Source organism: Salminus brasiliensis, chromosome 6 (assembly GCF_030463535.1).
Source record: "Salminus brasiliensis chromosome 6, fSalBra1.hap2, whole genome shotgun sequence".
NCBI classification, from domain to species: domain Eukaryota; kingdom Metazoa; phylum Chordata; class Actinopteri; order Characiformes; family Bryconidae; genus Salminus; species Salminus brasiliensis.
Window position 1 is genome coordinate 32179452 of NC_132883.1, and position 21625 is coordinate 32201076.

Consider the following 21625-nt stretch of genomic DNA (forward strand, 5'->3'; position numbering starts at 1 on the left):
TACAGTACCAAAAATAAGATGCACGTAAAGTGAGTAAAGTAGTAGTACAATATACAGTACAGTACAGCATTATTGTCTAATAATGTAATAAGAAATTCTAACAATAATATATGTACTATAACTGTAGTATAATATATTAATTAAAATAGGGAGCACTGAAAAATATAATACTTGTAGTAGTATAATAATATAACTTATAGTAGCTCTCAATGTAATGTTATAATGGCATAAACAACCAAAAACATTTGTTCAGTCTTACATGAGAAACGAAATTCCCTGAGATCTGTTATGTTATGCACAGCCCCAAGCTGGACTCTAATTCTTTTCCAGTCTCGTGAGAAATATGAGCAGTTGCCTGGACCAACAGGGTGACGTTGACTCATGGTCCAGTGGCCAATAAGGCGTCTATGTTTTATATGTCTGTGTCCGGTTCAACACTTGCTCAAGTGAAAATCAGACTGCAGGATTTTACACGGAAGAAAGAGTAGTTTTGAGCACGTGAACGTCCTTTGCCGCTAAAGGAACACCTCATCCTAGGGCTTTTAAGTTCGACCGTTAACATCTGAAATACCTCTCATAATGTCTGAAGGTTTATTCGAATCTGTCGAAAAGACACTGGAAGCTAATTTACCCGAGGCGGAACTTAAAGAAGTTAAACGAATTTTATATGGAAAAGAACTCAGGTAAGCGCAAGATTAAGTGTAGATTTGTTCACTTTAAATTGCTTAAACTGAGGTCACGTAGGGCTTTAAATTCTACAAAACAGTAATGACGCGTTTGTTATAGCGTGTTTGTAATTTACTTTTAACGTTTAACCAATTGCGCAATAATGTCAGATATTTCAAATAACGTCTTATGTTAGTATTCGTCGAATGTGTTTATTTCACACATATGTGGATTACAGTAGTAAAGTTTGTCTTATTTGTACTGTTAAGTATATCTATGTTAACTTCTGTGACTGCTAAAAGTACAAGAAAAACTTTACTACTTCGCTCTGGGTTAGAAACGCGTAAATGATTGATCACAGACTTTGACCAAACAAACGAACCTCAGACGCCGCTTGGATGTTGGAATAAACGCTGGCGCAACTTTTTATTTATTTTCTAATATTGCAGCAGCGTTTATTTCAACATTCAAACGAGCCCAGAGTGTGAGTGGCGTTCGTTTGTTTGGTCAAAGTCTGTTATCAAGCATTAAATGTATACATCAACAATTTACGCAGTCTGTCATTTTAATTACTTAAACTTTAGGCTTATTGTGGACTGAAAGCACACCTTCTAACTTTCTACATCGTCTAAGTTTAATTATGTAAGATAACTAAGTGTCAATATTTGAATGTCAAACATTTAATAAGAGTTTACATAACATAATGTGGGATTCTGAAATTGTGCATAACCTGCAGGCTAGGCAGCACAAACATGACACTGTCCTTTTGTAGCTTATTTATATAAACTGTATAATTAGGTTAAAGACTGATAAATGGGATAATGGGCAAAGTAGGATACTTAAGCTTGATTATCCATATTTTCATGTGTATATACATAGAACTTTACTACCAAAACATAGTAATAAATTTGACCATCTGAGTTCATGTTTTGGTAGTAAAGTTCTGTGTTTGCCTGTAATTTCTTATGGGCTGGTAATTTCCATTTCTATACCAGGATTATAAAATCAATAGTAGGTAAGCAGACAAACATCCCTGTATGAGGCAGATCATGTTATGTCAGGTTATGAAAAGTAAAAAAACAGTTTGTAAATGTTGCATTTGTAAAAGTGGGGTGAGATGGAAAAGTTTCATCTTAAAATGTTTTCATTATTTATATATATTATTGGGCTTTTCAGAAGGGTTCAGGGTTTTACTGAAATAAATTATTTATTTTGCTTCTCCAAAACCTTAGTGCAAGATGGACAGTTTTATGTTAAATTTCTTCCACAGACACCCAGATATTAGTCGGAAATATAATTTCCATGCCTAGTACAAGCAAAATAAATATTGAATTTTTAAAATAAGGATTTCATTAAAACAATGTAAGATGCACATATTTATATGGGCAGCTTACATTAGGCAACCAGATATTGGTCGAAAACATAATTTTCAGGACCTTATATAAATAAATCCAGCTTTTAAGCCTCCAAGCTCAAAACCATTATTATGCAATGTGTGTCAAGCATTGTTCTGCATTTAGTCGAAGTATTAAACCAGTTTGTTCATGGTGAATTAGATCTGGTAAGAATGTGTCCATTCTTTTGGTCATAATTGATATATAAAAGATCTATGTTTAATATAGATATAATTCCATATGGTCTTATTTCTCACATATTACCATAAACTCCACTTCCCACAGACTCTCATGTCATCGTCACAACCTCAGTCATCCAAACACTGACCAGTCACAAAATCAATGTCTAACTGTCTTAACTTCTAACTGTCCCATTTGTTTGTAAAAAATACTTAATTGTTTATCTTGCATGTTGCTGTGTATTTATAACTTTTCCTATTGCATACCAAGTGTTGTGTATTTTTTTATATACATTTTTGATATTCACAGTTTTGACCTGGCCTGGCTTCTTCCTTTATGAATAAACCCTTTTTGTTTTATATTCATAAATGTGTCTGGTTAGTCTCAGGAACATTAGAGAATACTTTGCCCATATGCAGACAGTAGATTATTAGGAGCTGCAGACAGCCGTGAACAGCCAAGGCCAAATGTTAGGTCAACATTATCAACAATCTGACTTGTTTACTCAGTCCATTGGAGTGGAAAAATGTGAGCTACAGGAACAATCATAGCGTCAGGAAAATCTCAGCTCCACTCTATACCTCTACTCAGCTCCACTCTATACCTCTACTTCTTAAGCGCCTATTTCAGTTGTAACCCCTTAGTCAGGCATTTTTACTGTTCGTAAGCCTGATAAATATTATGGCACACCCAATAGGTTTTTTTGTTTGTTTGTTTGTTTTTTGTTGATGTTTCTTTTGCAAATTCCTTTGTATAATTTTTTTTCTAATCTGGCTAAGCACCTGATTGAGCTACTGCTGTGTGGCCACATGTCCAGTCTGACAGACAAATATTTTATCAGAGTTTACGGCCATGTTTGGATCTCTGGCGTTCTCTAGGCATTCTCTAACAGATATGATTCTACGGTTGCGCAGTGAGGTACTTATATAAGGTGACGAAACAGTTCAGAGTTTGCAATGTGGAGCTTTTTTACAGTGGACCATAAAAACCCAATATCTGTTCATAGCATTGTCCTGTCAGTTCATAGCATGTTTTACAGACAGCACAACACTATACAATAGCTATTACATATCAATAGACAAAAAGCAGCAGCTATCAGTTCAGAGTATGTACCAATATACAATATACACACAGTGCGCTACCACAGCCTCGCTGCCAAAAGTATTTAGTCAGTCACCAATTGTGCAAGTTCTCCCACTTAAAAAGATGAGAGAGGCCTGTAATTGACATCATAGGTAGACCTCAACTATAAGAGACAAAATGAGAAAAAAAATTCAGAAAATCACATTGTCTGATTTTTAAAGAATTTATTTGCAAATAATGGTGGAAAATAAGTATTTGGTCAATAACAAAGTTCATCTCAATACTTTGTTATGTTACTTTGTTGGCAATGACAGAGGTCAAACATTTTCTGTAAGTCTTCACAAGGTTGGCACACACCGTTGGTATGCTGGTATGTTTGCCCATTCCTCCATACAGATCTCCTCTAGAGCAGTGATGTTTTGGGGCTGTCGGCGGGCAACACAGACTTTCAACTCCCTCCAAAGGTTTTCTATGGGGTTGAGATCTGGAGACTGGCTAGGCCACTCCAGGACCTTGAAATGCTTCTTACGAAGCCACTCCTTTGTTGCCCTGGCAGTGTGCTTGGGATCATTGTCATGCTGAAAGACCCAGCCACGTTTCATCTTCAATGCCCTTGCTGATGGAAGGAGGTTTGCACTCAAAATCTCACAATACATGGCCCCATTCATTCTTTCATGTACACGGACCAGTCGTCCTAGTCTCTTTGCAGAGAAACAGCCCCAAAGCATGATGTTGCCACCCCCATGCTTCACAGTTGGTATGGTGTTCTTTGGATGCAACTCAGCATTCACTCTCCTCCAAACAGTTCTACTTTGGTTTCATCTGACCATAAGACATTCTCCCAATACTCATCCAGAACATCCAAATGCTCTCTAGCAAACTTCAGACACGCCCGGATATGTACTGGCTTAAGCAGGGTAACACGTCTGGCACTGCAAGATCTGAGTCCCTGGCAGCGTAGTGTGTTACTGACGGTAGCCTTTGTAACGTTGGTCCCAGCTTTCTGCAGGTCATTCAATAGGTCCCCCCCGTGTGGTTCTGGGATTTTTGCTCACCGTTCTTGTGATCATTTTGACCCCACGGGCTGAGATTTTGCGTGGAGCCCCTGATCGAGGGAGATTAGCAGTGGTCTTGTAGGTCTGCCTGGTGCAGGTCTACAATTTTGTTTCTGGTGTCCTTCGACAGCTCTTTGGTCTTCACCATAGTGGAGTTTGGAGTGTGACTGTTTGAGGTTGTGGGCAGGTGTCTTTTATACTGTTAACGAGTTCAAACAGGTGCCATTAATACAGGTAATGAGTGGAGGACAGAGAAGCCTCTTAAAGAAGAAGTTACAGGTCTGTGACAGCCAGAAATCTTGCTTGTTTGTAGGTGACCAAATACTTATTTTCCACCATTATTTGCAAATAAATTCTTTAAAAATCAAACAGTGATTTTCAGAATTTATTTTCTCATTTTGTCTCTCATAGTTAAGGTCTACCTATGATGTCAATTACAGGCGTCTCTCATTTTTTAAGTGGGAGAACTTGCACAATTGGTGACTAACTAAATCCTTTTTTTCCCCACTGTACCTAATGCTAGAATCTCTCAATTCTAGTGCTTGTCTATGTCGTAATGTCAAACAAAAGCTGCTGATCGCTAAACTGCGGTTCTGTTGGTCTCATTGTGCCTACTGATCTGTATAAACTCTCTATTAGATGACTGAAGGAGCTGTGTTTGCACTAGCAACCTCACATATAACTGGCCTGTCTCAGTGGTATAGTCTAATACTATAGGCAGTCTCATGTAAAAATGGTAAACAAGATTTCAATCTCAGTTTATTTTAATACAGAAATTTACTTAGAGTGTAATTGAATTTCAGGAAGTTGAAACTGCCCCAGAGTGCAGTAAATGCGGCACTGGAAAGGGACTTCGACCTGCAGGGGTATGTGTTTGAAGCAGTACCAGAGCAGCTCAGAGCACCTAGGATTGTTCGTGTGGGACTTATCCAGAACAAGATAGTTCTTCCAACTGATGCTCCTGTGCTCGAACAGGTAAGAAACATCTAACCCACACAAATCAGTATTGATGTGATCCAATATAACGGATATGACCTCTACTCTAAACTCATGCAGGGCACCTTTTTTCTTATTTTAAGTGCTATTCAGTCATGCAGATTCCATAGACTGTTGGGTGACGTATGTTTCCTTCTCATAGATTACTGCTTTGCACAAGAGAGTGGGTGAGATTGTGGATGTTGCTGCTGCATGTGGAGTCAATATAGTCTGCTTCCAGGAAGCCTGGAGTGAGTTACTATATATACATTGATTTCAGTCTAATGATGTGATAAGAGATCATCTTTGCTTGTATTATTGTTCATCATGTTTGGGACAAAGACACATTTTTCTTTGATATGCCACTCTGATTCACAATTTAAATGGTCAAATCAAACCAATGAGACATGATTAAAGTACACATTGCAGAATTTAATTCATGGGTGATTGCATACATTTACACAGCTCCCTTCATTTCAGAGCTCCACAATGTTTGGGACCTTTGGATTCACAGGTGTTTATGATTTCTGTGTCCCATTGCTTTATTAGTGCATATGATACTTGTCTTAAGGCTTGCTTCTAAGCTTTTAATCACATTTGAAGTTGTGATTGTTCAACTTGAGTCAGAGAAGTTATTATATGGCTAAAACAAAAAAATATTAGATACATTGGTCACTGGGATTACAAAAATCAACTGTGGTGGATAATTGTTAAGAAGAATGAATGCACTGGTAAGCTCATAAATCACAAAGGAATTGGTAGGCCAAGAAAAAACCACTGACATTGGCAGAAATGTCTGTCAGACAGATCAGAAACAGCCTTCAGGAGGTGAATGTGTATGTGTTTGACACTATTGCTCGCAGAAGACTTAACAGAAAAAGAATGGCCAAATTACAGTTTCCAAAAAATATATTACTCGAAAATAAACTAGAACAGCCTGCAGGTTTTCATGGTATTTCACTGTAATTTTATTTATTTATTTTTATTTGACTTATATAGATTCATAGCTTATTCTTTTGTCAAGAGTGCATAAAACAAACTTTTTAACTTAACCTTTTTATTTATATATTTAACATTCAACATTCATAGCATGTTCAGAAAGTATTTGGCACTCTGTCTCAGTTTGCATGGTTGTGATTAAGTGTCTCATAGGTTGATAACCTCTCCCAAACATCTTATAGGACTTATAACACCTCAGTTCATCAGCTGAAGTGAGAGGGTTTACTTTTATTAGGCAGATGCAAAAACTGCTCAGAGGTCCTCTGTGTGCTAGCCTACAGTCACTTTTTGCTGTTTGCAATGCATCAGTTATGCAATGCTAAATTTGGTTCTGTGCCTTTTTGTTTTAGTAATGGTATTATTTTATATATGAAATGAACAAATGTTAAACCATGCACAAAGTTCTCAAAGTAAACATGGGAAGTTCTTGCTATTTAAAATAAATTGAGCGTGCATTCCATATGCTGAAAAGAAAACTTAAGGGAACAAGACCCAAAAACAAACTGAAGATGTCTGCATTAGAGGCTTGGCAAAGTATTGCCAGAGAAGATACTTGGTAATGCACATGGAAATGTCTAAGAGTCGCAGACCACAAGAAGTCATTGTATATAAGCTACAACAAAGCAAAAGTGCTAAACATTACCTTTTTCAACTTCCCATCCTTGCTATGTCCCAAACAATATGGTTCCCCAAAATGAGGGGGACTGTGTAAATAGTGTTGTAATTTCAACATGGTGAAGCTGAAATGTATCTAAATTAAAGTCTGGAATGTGTACTTTAATTACGTCTGATTGGTTTGATTTGAAATATTAAATTTCAAAGCAAAAAGACATATCAAGGGAAAAAATGTGTTTTGTCCTAAACTTTGTCCTAAACTTTTACACTCTTTTTTTGCAGGAATGTACTAGAAATCCATTAATATTAGTTTAGTATTAGTTCAAACATGTAAGGATCACATGTATGTAACCTTTGGTTCAAATGATTGTTTTAAGCAGTGTAACAATGCATTCTGGTGTGCATTAGGGCTGTGTACAATGGATGAGGACAATGTGTCAGCTTTGTTGGACAACTGCAGAAATACCTTAAACATGCAAATTTTTACATACTACAGGCTAGGTTAGCGTTACACATTTCTGGGATTTAACTGAACCATGACTTCTGTACCATTTTTACTTAATTACAGTTTTCAAAATATAGGTGATACAAAGAAGCAATGCCATTGACGGGTTTCTGTGCAACGTCATTACAGAGATGCACATGCACCCAGGCACAGAAAGCAAAAGAAAGCAGCACTATTCATACTAGAGAGCAACAATGACAAGGAGTTATTGTGCAATAAACGGCACCATCCACAGAGGAAAAGGATGGAAAGTTTAAAAATTCAAGTGGATTACAACTCTTTTTTTTTTTTTTTTTTACAAACAATTTAGTACTTTTGTACCTAGTAATATTTGCCAAGAGAAAACACATCCATACAAAAACTTTTGGTGCCATTAATAATTCTTGTAAAAGAGATGTCTGAGTGTAAAGAAGCTTTACTTCAAGTGAAGAACGCTTTGTAGTCTAAAAAGAAAATCATTATTAATAATGAATGAATTAATAATTCATTATTTTTACTAGTGTTTTTTCTATACTATGATGGATGAGGGTGAAATTCTGACTAAAATGTTTTTTAATGAACTTGACAAAATAAGACACAATGGATTTTATGCCACTGCCCCTTTTTTAAAATAAAGAGCATATATTTTGGTTTCCAAACTCCCCATTGTTGAAATGCCATTGACGATTCTATGAAGCCAAGGGTGGTCTGGCAAAACAAGCCAGTCACTAGGCTGTTATGTGGTCACTAGGGTGAAACTGTTTTTGTTAATTGGTTGTAATGGAATTGCTTAGTGGTTTCTTCTGAACAATGATGGATTTTTTGAAGCATGTTGAAACAATGGCCAGCATCATTTACAAAACTACCTGTAAATCCTGGAGTGAGCTACTGTGCAGGTTTTGAGAACTCGACCGCAGACAACATTTGGTCACACCGCCTTTCTGGTATTCACTCCTTTGAATACTTTCCTCACATCTCTCTCCATGATGACAAGGGGACTTCTGACAAGCTGTGCACGTGACACAAGCCGTACCACTTACATCCTTGAAGCGAGCATAAAAAGTGTTAAGCTTGTTTGCCTCAGATTTTCAACATCAATGAAAATATGTGCATAGACCTCAGTAGAGTAGTGTCGCAAGATGGCTCAATGCTTCATATTTACCTTTGTAAGGTTTTCATTCATGTATGCCTCTACTCCAGGAAAGATTAAATTAAATGGGTAGATGAGGGGATGTGGCAAGAGTAAAAAGAGTCATGAACAGTAATGGAAATGTTTGTGTGTGCATTTACATATAACCGGTATGGCTTATGTCCATCCCCAGCAATGCCTTTTGCCTTCTGCACAAGAGAAAGGGAGCCATGGACAGAATTTGCTGAGTCTGCTGAAATGGGGTTCACCACTCACTTCTGCAAGGAGGTAAAAATTCAAAAATTACAAACAAAATTCTAATTTAAAGTTCTGTTGCAAAATGTGATGATAAGCCAATACATGTTTGGTGTATTGAATTTAGCTTTGTTAGTTTTGCATGGGATCTATGAGGTAAAAAAAAAAGTAATACTGTCACGCCCGCGCCGCCGCGCCCGCCCCAGGGGCGGTCTCGGGCCGCGGCTCACAGGCAATCAAGAACTCCCCCTTCAAAGTCATGTCATGTTTAGTTATGCTCTGGACTTTTCTGTTGAAAAGGACTCTTGTGTTGACACCCATCGTCGCCATCTTGCTTTCTGGTTATGCTTGTCATGTGTCTGTTCATCTTTTGGTTAATGTATATCACCTGTGGGCTGGCGTATTTAATTAGGGCTAGTGTCAGCTGCCGGTTGCCGAGAATTACTCTTAGTGCAACCAATGCACTCAGGATACTCAGTTAACCTTGGGTACTCAGTGTTCACCGGTCTAGTCTGTGAGTCCGTCTGTATCTAGAGGACTCTTCTGGCCGTAGCTAGTTGAGCATAGCAAGCTAACTAGCTAGGCAGTATTATTCTCAGGGTCTGTTTGGGGGCTACTGCAGGTCTGCGGCGATCTCGCCAGGCTTCACAGTTTTAGCGTGCTCAGGTTCAGGGGCTCCGGTAGTGAGCAAGTCGTACGCTCGTTTTAGCAGGTAGCTTCCCCTCCGTCGGACCGGTTCGGTCGTCTAGGTTTGGCGGCTGACTTCCCGCTCCCACGAGTCGTGTAAGTTCAGCGCGCCTAACTAGCGCACCTCTTTTGTCTCAGTTGAGAGTTTTTCCCCAGGCTCTGCCTGGTGGTTTATGTTTCCGTATAGCGGTTCAGGCTCAGCCCCGGCAGCTAGCACAGCCCTAGTGCCTCCGCCAGCCCCAGGTGTGTTCTTTTGTTTTGCCCCTCTTGGTTGTCACGGTTGTTGTTTCTGTTCCTCTTTGCCCCACGTAATTCTTGCTGCTTTTTCTGTTTGTTTTATGGTTTATTGTTGTCAATAAACTCCTCGCTTTGGTCCATCCCCTGCGAGTGTTCTCCCGTCATTGTCAGACCGAGTGGATCATGACAAATACCCGGTCAACTGCATGCTTAAATTCTATACTTTCTGATGTGGTGTGTAGTATTGGGTTTAGATTAAGACAAAAGTTTGTTTTAAAAAATTAGTCTAAAACAATCAAATGTATAAAACCTGACAGGATCTAAACATCTTTCTGTAAACACTGTAAAACCTTTGAAAAAATGGTTTCATATCGCACCACAAACAAGCAAAGGACCCTTTTCAGTACTGTGTAGAATGGTTTTGCTAAGAATTTATGCAACATACCTTTTTAGTAGAAAAATTGCATGTCTCAGATCAGAAAGTTTTAAAGCTATTTAGGTATCCAAGCAAGGCTGTAGTACAACATACACACACATTATAAATAAAACAATACTTGCAAGCAATGCTTAAAATAGAATTTTACTAAAGTAAATTGTACATGAACATGTTCAAGTTTAACAAATCAGTCGAATGCACAAATTTGTATTTTTTATTTTTTTATTTTATTTTTTTTGTAGTTGGCACAGAAGTACAACATAGTAGTAGTGTCTCCAATTTTGGAGAGGGATGAGATCCATGGAGGTACACTCTGGAATACAGCCGTTGTGGTTTCCAACACTGGTAATGTCCTGGGAAAAAGCCGGAAGAATCATATTCCACGTGTGGGAGATTTTAATGAGGTCAGTATATCTATTCTTTTCTCAGTATAGGTGAAGTATCTGGATATCTTATACGTGTTCAAGAAAATTTGTCTGTCATAATTAAATGAGTAGAGTGCCCAATGTATTTAACCAGTTTTGAACAAACACAAACAAACAAAAAAATTCTTGTGGTGGACATCCAAGCATAAAAGTACCAAAACATTAGTGTGGTCAGGTCAACAAGTGTACACAAAATCAAGTGCTACATGCAGTTAAAGTAATGTATATTTTTATTTGCATTTAAGCAATGTGTCTCTTTCTATTTGATTTATAATTATTTCTTACAAGCCATTGAAAAAATACACGGTATTTCATTATTACACATTACTGTACTTTTATGATTACTTAATGGGTCCTCTACTAAAATATGTACCCATATGTACACAGGTTGGTGGGTGTAGATTTGATGGGTCCTCTACTAAAAAGCCCCAGGTAAAACAAGTATCCCATTATGGTGGTGGTTATTGTGTTCATGGTAGTGTAAGTGGCAGGAGATGTTCTTTTACAGCCAAAACACCAAAGTTATCATCTTGGTAAAATAAATCTTCACCACTTGTGTCCAATACAGGAGCACAGTTATGCAGTAAGTGGTTGCCTGACTGACAACATAGCCTGCCACAAAAGTGACCCACATAGGGGCCCACTTGATATTCCACCAGACATGTCAAAAGTAATAGAGACCCAGACTTGAGTAAAAGTATAAGTGCTCTGTCAAAAAAGTGAGTTGAAGTGTTCTTTAAGCACCATACCTAAGTAAAAGTACTTAGTGTTTAACTTTTTTTTGTACTTAAGTATTGCAAGTAGTTTATTTTAAAATTTACTACTCAAGTACTAAAATTAAAAGTACAAGTATTATGTAGTTATTACAGAAAGCAGTCAAAAGTACCATTTTTATAATTGTAACGAGTAACTACGCAGCACATAAAAAATGAAATGGAGTAAAAGTATTAAACTCATCCAAAATATGTAGTGAAGTAAAAAGACATTTAGTACTTTTTAGTACAGTAGTGAAGTAGTTCTACTTTGTTACTATACATTACTATACATCATATACAATGATTCCACAGTCAAACATTAAGACCAGATACGATGCCTACTAAGTAATCCAGCGGCAGCCAGACGTCATCCAACAGTCAACTGAGATTTATTTGTATAGCTCTTTTTAATTATTGTTGCAAAGCAACTTTACAGAAGTCCAGAAACCAGACAAAAAGAAATTCAACAAGAAAATCCATGCCAAAATGGCAAGAGAGCCAGCCAAAGGTGACAGTGGCAAGGAAAAACTCCCTCAAAGCAGACAAGCAGTATCTTAACGTGTCTGTCCTCTTTGTTTCCAGGTGTGTAAGAGCAGTGTAAAGCAGGTGTGCGATGGCATAATCTGTGGAGTAGTTGGTGCAGTTAGTAAATAGTAGTGGGTCCATGGAGTCAGGCAGTGCAAATGTGCTAAAGTATCTGAGCAGCTTTTTAAAGCAAACTCTGGTTAATACTACTGGGCAGTAGTCTTTGAGGCAGGCTCACTGGGGTGTCTTTGGCACAAGGAAGATGATGCATTGTTTATAGCACATTGAAACAATATACTGTGTTGAATGTCAGTAAACACCTGATCTAGCTCATCCGCACAAGCATTGTGGACTCGTCTGGAGATGCCGTCTGTTCCTGCTGCTCTCCTGGCATTTACGTTCCTGAAAGTCATGTCTTGCTCTGTGATGTTGAATGTATTTTGCACTGTAATGAGTAGCCCTAAAGCAAGCATAAGAGGTATTTATCTTGTTTGCCAGAGACAGGTTTATATTCACCAATCCGAAGGTAGTTTTTTTTTTTTAGTCCGTCATTGATCTCACTTCCTACCAACGACTGCTAGAACTGTGACTCTAGCTTCCTTTTGTAGTGTCCATTCTACTCCCTCATCACACTGGACACTTTAAGATGCCACCTTGTACTCATCAAGGTGCTAGCTTTTTCCCTAATTTGTTTGATTTCAATGGGCGCAACATGCTCAGAGCAGCTAGCAAATCATCCCACACACCAGCTAAGAGAATGTGCATGGTACCCCTTGCTCTTTAGCACTGTCTGTGCTTGAAGGAGCTACTGAGCAAAAGTTTTGCCACTCCTCATTTTTTTTTTTTTGTGGACACAGCTTTATTATCCAGACATTAATAAAAAATAAAAAAAAACAAGCTTTTGGTCTAGAAGTGTGTGAACAAAACTTGTTCATATAATATATAAACAGTTTTCATGGCATTATTGTACATTTTTTCCTCATAGGAATGTTCATAAAGTCACACCAGCTGAAAGCATGTACATGGCACCCCTTGCTCTCCTGTCTTTGCATTAAGGAGCTATTAGGACAAAGTTTTGGCACCCCACATTTTAGCCAAAATGCAACCACATACCAACTGCTCTATAGTACACATTTGAGCTTTAAACACCAAATTTAGCAAAATCATAGAAATGATAGGATAGTTGATTTATGATTTATCCAAAGCTTGGGCAAGAGTTTTGCTACTCCACATTTTGGCTAAACGTTTGTGGACAGAGCTCTGTTAGCCAAACATACTAGATTACCTTTTAAGCAAAAGTATTAGCAGGTTTGTGGACACTGTACATGTCATTTATTTGAGTCTTCTTATTAGTCTTCTGAACTGTGGATTTCAATTTTTTCATAACTACAGTATTACAATGCTAAATTCTAAACTAAAACTGTTTAGGGAAATATAATTGCATACAGCAGAGAATTATTTTCTTGTTTGATCATCTCCCAGAATTATAGCTGTCATTCAGAGCACTACTCTCTACAGTATTTGTTTTATTTTGAATCCAATAAGCTGTTATTTTCTATCCCCTCTAATTAGTCAGCATATTATATGGAGGGCAACACAGGACACAAAGTCTTTCAAACACAATTTGGAAATATAGGCGTGAATATCTGCTATGGCCGTCACCACCCTCTTAATTGGCTCATGTACAGCATGCATGGAGCCGAGATCATCTTCAACCCATCAGCCACAGTGGGATGTCTTAGGTAGGAAAAATTAATGTTTTCAATGTCCTTATCCTAGTAAAATACCCTATTTTTTGTTTTTGCTACATGGGTCTTATTTTCCTTTAATACACTGGCTTTGTGTAACAGTGAACCAATGTGGTCAATTGAAGCAAGAAATGCTGCCATTGCAAACCACTGCTTTACCTGTGCCATCAACAGAGTTGGAACGGTACGTTTCTTTTAATCAAGACTCCCAAATATTAACAGTGGCTCTCAAGTATTTAAGAGGAAACAGTGTAAGATTTAGCCTCATATTTATCATGAAACAATCACATAGTTTGATGGTGAAATTCCAATGTTAGATAGTCCTCTCTTTTAGACATTTATGTAATTGTAGGTTTTACATCAAATGAGTTCAGAAATAGTACAAATACATAATGTGTCTTTCCACACAGGAAAATTTCAAGAACGAGTTTACGTCTGGAGATGGGAAGAAAGGTATTTCCATCAACCAAGCTATCAAAAGGCTACTGGTATTAAGAGTATTTTTCTCAATTTTACTTTTTGATTGTGTGTCATTTACATTATCATGATGCCCATGTGCTTTTAAGACCTATGAATATCCATGATGCTATTCTATTGTTAGCCCTATGCTCATGTTTAATTTTTCAAAAATGATTGCCCTGTAATAAATTCAGTCAATGTGTTTGTAATAAGAATATTTGCTAGGTATTGCTTGACACAAATTGCAATTTCTTAAGTTCCTATTTCAAGAATCCAGTTACAAATCAGGACACAGGACACAATGTATGTTGGAATCTGTTACAGAAATATTATGAATTTTTGCATAATAATGAGCCAGGTAAAAAACAATCTGCTCACTGCCATGTTAAGTCAAACAAGCTTTGTTTATCAGCTAGCTACTACTTGAGCTAGAGACTAGGTTTGTTTTTTATTCTCTCTGTCAGTCATTTGAAGATATGAAAAGAGAATAGTTAAAAGTTATAGTCTAAAGTTATAGGTATAAAATAGTTGCCTTGCTAAAATGTTTGGTTATGCTGCTTACCAGCTGTTAATGTTTCATACATGTCTTGGAAAATGCCTTGCATGTAGCTTAAAAAAATGGCATCAAACAAAATATTGTACTGATAAATTATTTATACTTAATTTCTTTGCAGCTCATCATGAATTAGGCCACTTTTATGGCTCCAGCTATGTGGCGGCACCTGATGGAACTCGGTCCCCAGGTCTATCCAGAATCCGCGATGGGTTACTGGTTGCAGAACTAGACTTGAACCTGAACCGTCAAACTGCAGACAAGTGGAACTTCAAAGTGAGTGAGGAAGTTTGTTATACATTTTCCTTTAAGTACATAATTAGATAATCTTGTGTTAAGAAACTAATTTAGTTTGCTTACTTTGCATCAACTATTTTATCTTTGAGATCCAAAAATATAGAGCCTTGGAGCTAAATCACTCTTGTATTTAGTTAAGAATGAGGGTACATAATACAAAAAGAAATGCTGATCAGAGTTCAGTATATACCGTTTGCATAACCCTGAATAAAACTACATGTCTTGTGTGTCCTATGATGTATAATGAACATTGGCCTAGATGTTTTTCTGTTGCACTTTAGTGTAGTGCAGAGATTACCACATACTTGTTCAGTTCCTTTGGTTATACTTGACATCATACATGTTATTCAAAAGCTGAAATCAAACTATGCAGTTCAGTTTCCCATATGTGAACTATTTATCTTTTGTCAGATGACTGGGCGGTATGATATGTATGCAGATGAACTCACCAAGGCCATCCATCAAGACTTCAAGCCCAATATTGTCAATGAGTGAGCACATCAGAAACTGGTCCCACAGAAATCCTGTTTGGGCTAAACATCTCCCAATGCTTGTTTCTTTCACAGGAACGTTTTTTCTGTGGTAAATAAATGACCATTTTGTTGTATTCAGAGCATGTGTGAATAAAAATAACAATAATAAACACTACACAACACTAAACAAAGGCGACAGTGGGAAGTGGAAAATTCCTGTATGTACATTTTGGCTAAGATGTAAGACATATGATATTGGATAATGGTTAGAGACTACTGAAGTTTGAGGAAGAATATTTAGCTCGTCAGTGCTAACACCCAGATTTAAAACTAAATCCAAGGAATCTTCAGTTCACAGACTCTAATACTGAAATGCATGCCTTTTGTTAATGGATCGTCAGTCTTTTTTTTTTTTTTTTTTTTTTTTTTTTTTTTTTTTTTTTCCCAAAATGTATGTTAAAATTTCCTACAATTATCACTATCACTTCACACTGCTAAGCCTGTGGCAAAAGATTGAGTTGGGCCCTGGAGGTCAATGAATATAGTAAATATTAATTAATGACAATGCATTCTCATTTGTGACCAGATTGGTTTATGGTAATGGAAAGAATCTCAAAAGAAGGGAAGGTGTCTGATCACTATCAGGAGTATTTTGGTAAATTATTCGCAGACAGTTAGTTTAGCCTGGCTATGGCCTGGTCCCAGCTCTGGATTGTCAGCAGCCTAAAATACTACTCTGCCAACAGACTAAAATACTATGGGCTATGCTCCATGAAAGTAAAGTGGCACCTCACCTGCGGGGTGGACACCATCCCTAACCTATAAGACCAGGCTTGCCCTCAAACTTTGTTTATAAATTGTCTACTTGATTTTCCACTTGAATATCCAGTAGTTTAGCACTGTAAGTCTTCTGTAAGCCTTATTGCCATGCTTTACTGGGATGAGGCCAAAGCCAATTTACGGCATTGGGCATCATCTGGGGAAGTTAAATCAGCGCTCTAATGTAAAAACTTTTAGTCACTTCAGACTACCACAGACGAATATTGTTGGCCCCCCACATAAATGACTATACTGAAATATCTACCACTTGGCTAACAGCTTATTGTTGCCATATTTTAATGTTTTGATTAATAGAATCCTACAATAGGCTATTTTAACATTATGTTCTTAAAACACACCAGCTAAACTTTCAGCAAAACTAAAAAATGGAAGAAGACTTAATACATAAGTATGGCAAGAGAAATGCAACGTATGTGTAATATGTATGTCAGGAACCACTGGGTCAGACAATGACGGAAGAACCAAGGAGTTTCCATCTACCGTGAAACTCAATAACCTGGGTGAAACTCAAAAATCTGAGTCTGAACATCTCACATACTACGTGATTCTCTTTACAACTGTCAACTCTTGATTAAAAATCTACAGACTAGAGCAAGTCTGTACACTTAGCAGCCATCTTTGCATCCCATTTTTATGAATGAGGAGAGACCATAATACTGGAAACTTACCATTTAATAACTGTTTAATTTGTTTTTTAAATCACTGATAAATCTGACAAAAACCTTATGAATGAGTAAATGAGTAAATGTCTGCTGAAGTGATAAACATGCAGTTGGCATCAGAAAATGCACTGCAGTGCACCTGACAACCTTGCAAAGGCAAATGATTTACTATTTATTACCTAGTTATTTGTCTAGAGATGTGCATTGTTTGAAAAAGACACATTTTGACCTAGTCCTCTAGCTTACAGCTGAACATTACAAAACTGTGGTATATGTTAGAAAATAATTATCCAAAAATGTTAACACTGTGTATCTACAAAAAGTCAATCAATCCATCTAGGGAACCCAAAACTTCTGGGGTAATAATTCAGCCATACATTTTCCCCTACCTAGTCTAGTCCCCTCCAGTGGAGACTCTTATACACACACACACACAGGAACAGATATTCACAAACAAGAGAAAGACAGAAAATGTCTTCAGTGTTACACACACTCGCAAGTCCAGTAATTCACACACATCTGAACACAAAACTATAACCAATGTCACAGATGAATAACTATGACATTATACAAAATCTCTGTCAACCATTCAATTCAAATCACAGTTAGTATTAGTTGTTCCTCTTGCAGGAACAGCCTACCTCAAGTTAGAATATGCTGCAACGACGCCATGTTTGTAGCATATTCTTGCACATAGTTCTACTATAGTCTGCATTTACATAAAAAAAATCCCAATACTTCCCAAGCATAATAAAAAAAAAATAAAACCCCAATAATTTCTATTATATATGCATATAATATAGTGGTGGAGTATATATACACTGTGCACAATTATTAGGCAAGTCTTATTTGTGAGGATTATATTAAATCACCAACTACAGTGTTCTTGGTTATTCCAAAATGTTAATAAACCTCAAACATGAAGAAACTTTTACAAGAAAGTAAAAGTGAGGTTTTAGTTTTCTTAGGAGAATATCTATTGGGCAACTATTATCGTGCAGAGTTATTATGCAGCTAAATGAAAAACACATTATCTCACACATCTCACTTTTTTTACTTTATCTGTTCAAGTGAGAATTATAAGTGCTCACAAACAACTCAAAACTTTCCAATAAACATTTCTGACATAAAAAATCAGTGACCGATATAGCCACCCTTCTTTTCAATAACAGTGATAAGCCTTCCATTCATGGAGTCTGTCAGTTTCTTGATCTGTTGACAATTAACTTTTTGTGCAGCAGCAACCACAGCCTCCCAGACAATGTTCAGAGGGGTGTACTGTTTTTCTTGACTGTAAATCTCCCGTTTAAGAATTGCCCACAAGTTCTCGTTTAGGTTCAGATCAGGTGAGGAAGGGGACCAGGTCATAAGTTTTTCATCTTTAATGCCTTTACTGGCTAGCCAAGCAGAGGAGTACTTGGATGTATGTGATGGAGCTTTGTCCTGCAATCATTGTCTTTTTGAAAGATGCAGACTTCTTCCTGTACCACTGCTCAAGAAAAATGTCTTCTAAAAACTTGCAGTAGGCTTGAAAGTTGATTTTAAGCCCATCTTCAACCCAAAAAGGCCATCTTTAATAATACCAGCCCATACCAGTACCCCACCTCCACCTTGCTGGCATCCGACTCGAAGTGGAGCTCTGTGCCCGTTACTGATCCAGCCACAAGCCCATCCATATGGTTCGTCAAGAGCCACTCATTTCATCCGTCCTGGACCAGTCTATACGCTTCAGCTTATGTGTCTTGTTCAGTGGTGGTCAGGTTTCAGCCTTCCTTACCATGGCCATGTGTCTGAGCACTGAACATCTTATACTTCTTGGTACTGCAGGCAGTTCTGGAATATGACAGAACTGGAAGATAATGGGTTCCTGGTAGCTTCACACTTGATTCTTCTTAAATCCTTCTTTTTCTCTCAACACATTTCTGACCATTTGCGACAAAACATTTGATGGTTCTGTAATTACACCCCAATGTCTTAGCAATTTCAAGAGTGCTACATCCCTCTGAGAGACTTTTGGCAATTTTGTACTTTTCAGAGTCAGTTAAATCTCTTTTTTGGCCCATTTTGCCTAATAATTGTGCACACCTTGATACATGTGTTGACCTCCTTAGGCCACACCCTCCCTCATTACACACACATCACCTGCTATGTTTAAATCCATTTAGCATTCAAGTGTATCTAGATAATTTGCCTAAGGATGATAATATGATCAAAATACTCACTTGTCTAATAATTGGGCACACATTTTATTTAATTCATGAGTCAACACTTCAGATATATATAAATATAATATAAATATAAGATACACTATACAGACAAAATATCAGGACACCTGCTCATGCACTGTTTCTTCTGAAATCATCCATGAAAGAACCTAAACTTTAACAATTATCCAAGAAATATTGGAATTTCAACATTGTCAGCACTCAGGCCCCGCCAAGAAACATGGATGGAGCTTATATAGCCAAAATCATGCATATACAGCTTTACAGGTATGTACACAGGGAGGGTTGTGGGCAATTGTCGAAGATTGGTGGACTTACATCAATAGGAGGTGCTATATCAGGCAAAGAAACTCAACCAAAGGGTGTCCGTTTGAGATGAAAATTTGTGTGGTGCTACTTTGGGCTTTGGGATCATTTACAGCACACAATTAACTAATTCTCTTTTTGAACAAATAAGACCAAAAATGCTTGAGGCATTTTAGCTTTTTCAGGCTCATTGTGCTGAAATAGAGCTTAAACTTGTGGCTATATTCATTATTACCACTATTAACTTTTATTCAAAAAGCAAGTGTGAGTACTACAGAGAAATATTAAATGTGTTATGGATCCACCATTGCAATTTAATGAATATATGCAGTTTAGACCAATTGCTAAAATCACAGGTTACCTACATTCTAATAAACTGCACAGTGATTATAATGTACCCAAATACTAATAAGTATGTTTTGCTTACAAAGTCCTGGGGAAACTGCTGCTGACAATCCAGAGCCAAGACCATGCCACAGACAGACAGGCTAAACCTGTGAGCTGCTTTGAAATATCACCTAAGTTAATTTGTATTTAGACTTTGTCTGTGTCCCAAATTAAATCTAAAAATGTAATTTTAACATGAAACATGAAACATTTGTTCAACTCAATATAACATCACTGAATTTGAAAGCAGTTATTGTGAATGAAATTGTAAATGATCTGAAATTTGATCTTTTATGTTTCACCAAAATTGGATTAGACCAGATCAGTTGTTTGCATTAAATGAAGCCACATCAGCCGGCTTGAATTATGTACACATGTGCACAGACCTGGCAAAAAAGTGGATATCTTTATATATATTAATAATCAAAAACACTGTGATAGTTTTTTTATTATTATTCTTTAAATTAGATCTGATTGATCTGGTCACAAACAGGAACACATTCTCATTCATTAATATTAAAGCATTTGAAAAAAAATCCTATTTCTATATAAAAAAGGTTTACTATTTTTAAGCAGAAAGGTCCATGTACCACATACCATGCAGCTAAGGCTGCCACAGTAATACATATTTGCAAATCGGACAGCACCAAAAAACGTGACTTACATGTATACATGCACCATTCAAATCAGGCAGGTTGTGCAACTTGAGTAGCGACAGGCTGGAATGGCTGCAGGAATAGTTCACACACACAACTTCAGAATCAAAGTCCTAAAGCCAGATGACACTTATTTATACATACATAACAAACAATAAATAAAGGACATTGTTTTTTTTATTATTATTATTTGGACTATATCCCCAGCTCTAGAATTATGGTTGATTATATGGACAATCAAACTCTTACAACCGTATTAAAATGTGCAATAAATCACACTTACCCACAGAAATGCCTTGATCGTGACCAGGTCATTCAGGAAATGCAAATATCCATCTTTATATAATTTTCAGTGAAGTAATAGAATTTTTTCAAACATGGACTTTTGTTGGAATATATGGAGCACATTAACACAAATAAGAAATCCACAACACTTGCCCATTTCCATATAATGGGTGGAATATGAAAAACATCCATATGGTTGAATGCATTGAATACAATTTTAAATTCTTAAAAGGGCACATGGGGGGGGGGGGGGGGGGGGAGACTGTTGCTGCACATATGCATTCCAAATTGGGTAGTGTTAGAAAACGGAACTTCCAAATTAGACAAGTTTTTTTAGCATCCCATTGTTTCTTTTTCTTTTTGATGTAATGTTCGGTAATATAAGACCATATATTTATTACATTATCCCAGTGGAGTTGAAAATCTTTAATCTTTAATTGCATGAACCAGGTATTTACAACTTTAAGCCACTGAAACATTACTTGAGAAATACGTTTTCTAGTTTTCTTTTTGTTTGTCTAGGTTTTTTTTCCGACTTAAGCAGGTAAGCAGGACACTGTCGTACGGACACCTCAAAGCCTAGTTTTGACTTCTGCCTAGAGCAGACCTACAGGAACCTCTTCAAAGCTCCAGACCATGCAGCAAGGTAAGATGGTCAGCTTTACGTGAAAATGACCAGTGTTTAATTTGAGAAGGGATGTTGCATTCACCTTTGTTGAACAGCGATCAATCAGATCAATCCAGTTCTAACCAATAGCAGTCCATGGGATTAAATGTAGCTAAGAGTCATTGTAATTTTTCAACTCACCTTAATAATATTCTAACCACAGGAAT

At 37.1% G+C, this 21625-nt stretch overlaps 1 protein-coding gene across 2 annotated transcripts; it reads left to right on the forward strand.

The window, feature by feature from the left end:
• The first annotated feature begins 453 nt into the window (after positions 1-453).
• upb1 (ureidopropionase, beta) lies at positions 454-15621 on the forward strand. Of its 2 annotated transcripts, XM_072682039.1 has the most exons (10): positions 454-683; positions 5182-5353; positions 5517-5604; positions 8774-8868; positions 10438-10599; positions 13473-13642; positions 13751-13832; positions 14059-14101; positions 14782-14936; positions 15369-15621. In XM_072682039.1, exons 1-10 carry the CDS (start codon positions 580-582, stop codon positions 15450-15452), a joined length of 1155 nt encoding a protein of 384 aa, XP_072538140.1. In that variant the 5' UTR covers positions 454-579; the 3' UTR covers positions 15453-15621. The 2 variants fall into 2 exon arrangements, with proteins under 2 accessions (XP_072538140.1, XP_072538141.1); XM_072682040.1 differs by lacking the exon at positions 15369-15621 and having other exon boundaries at positions 14059-14136; positions 14782-14898.
• Positions 15622-21625: the final 6004 nt, after the last annotated feature.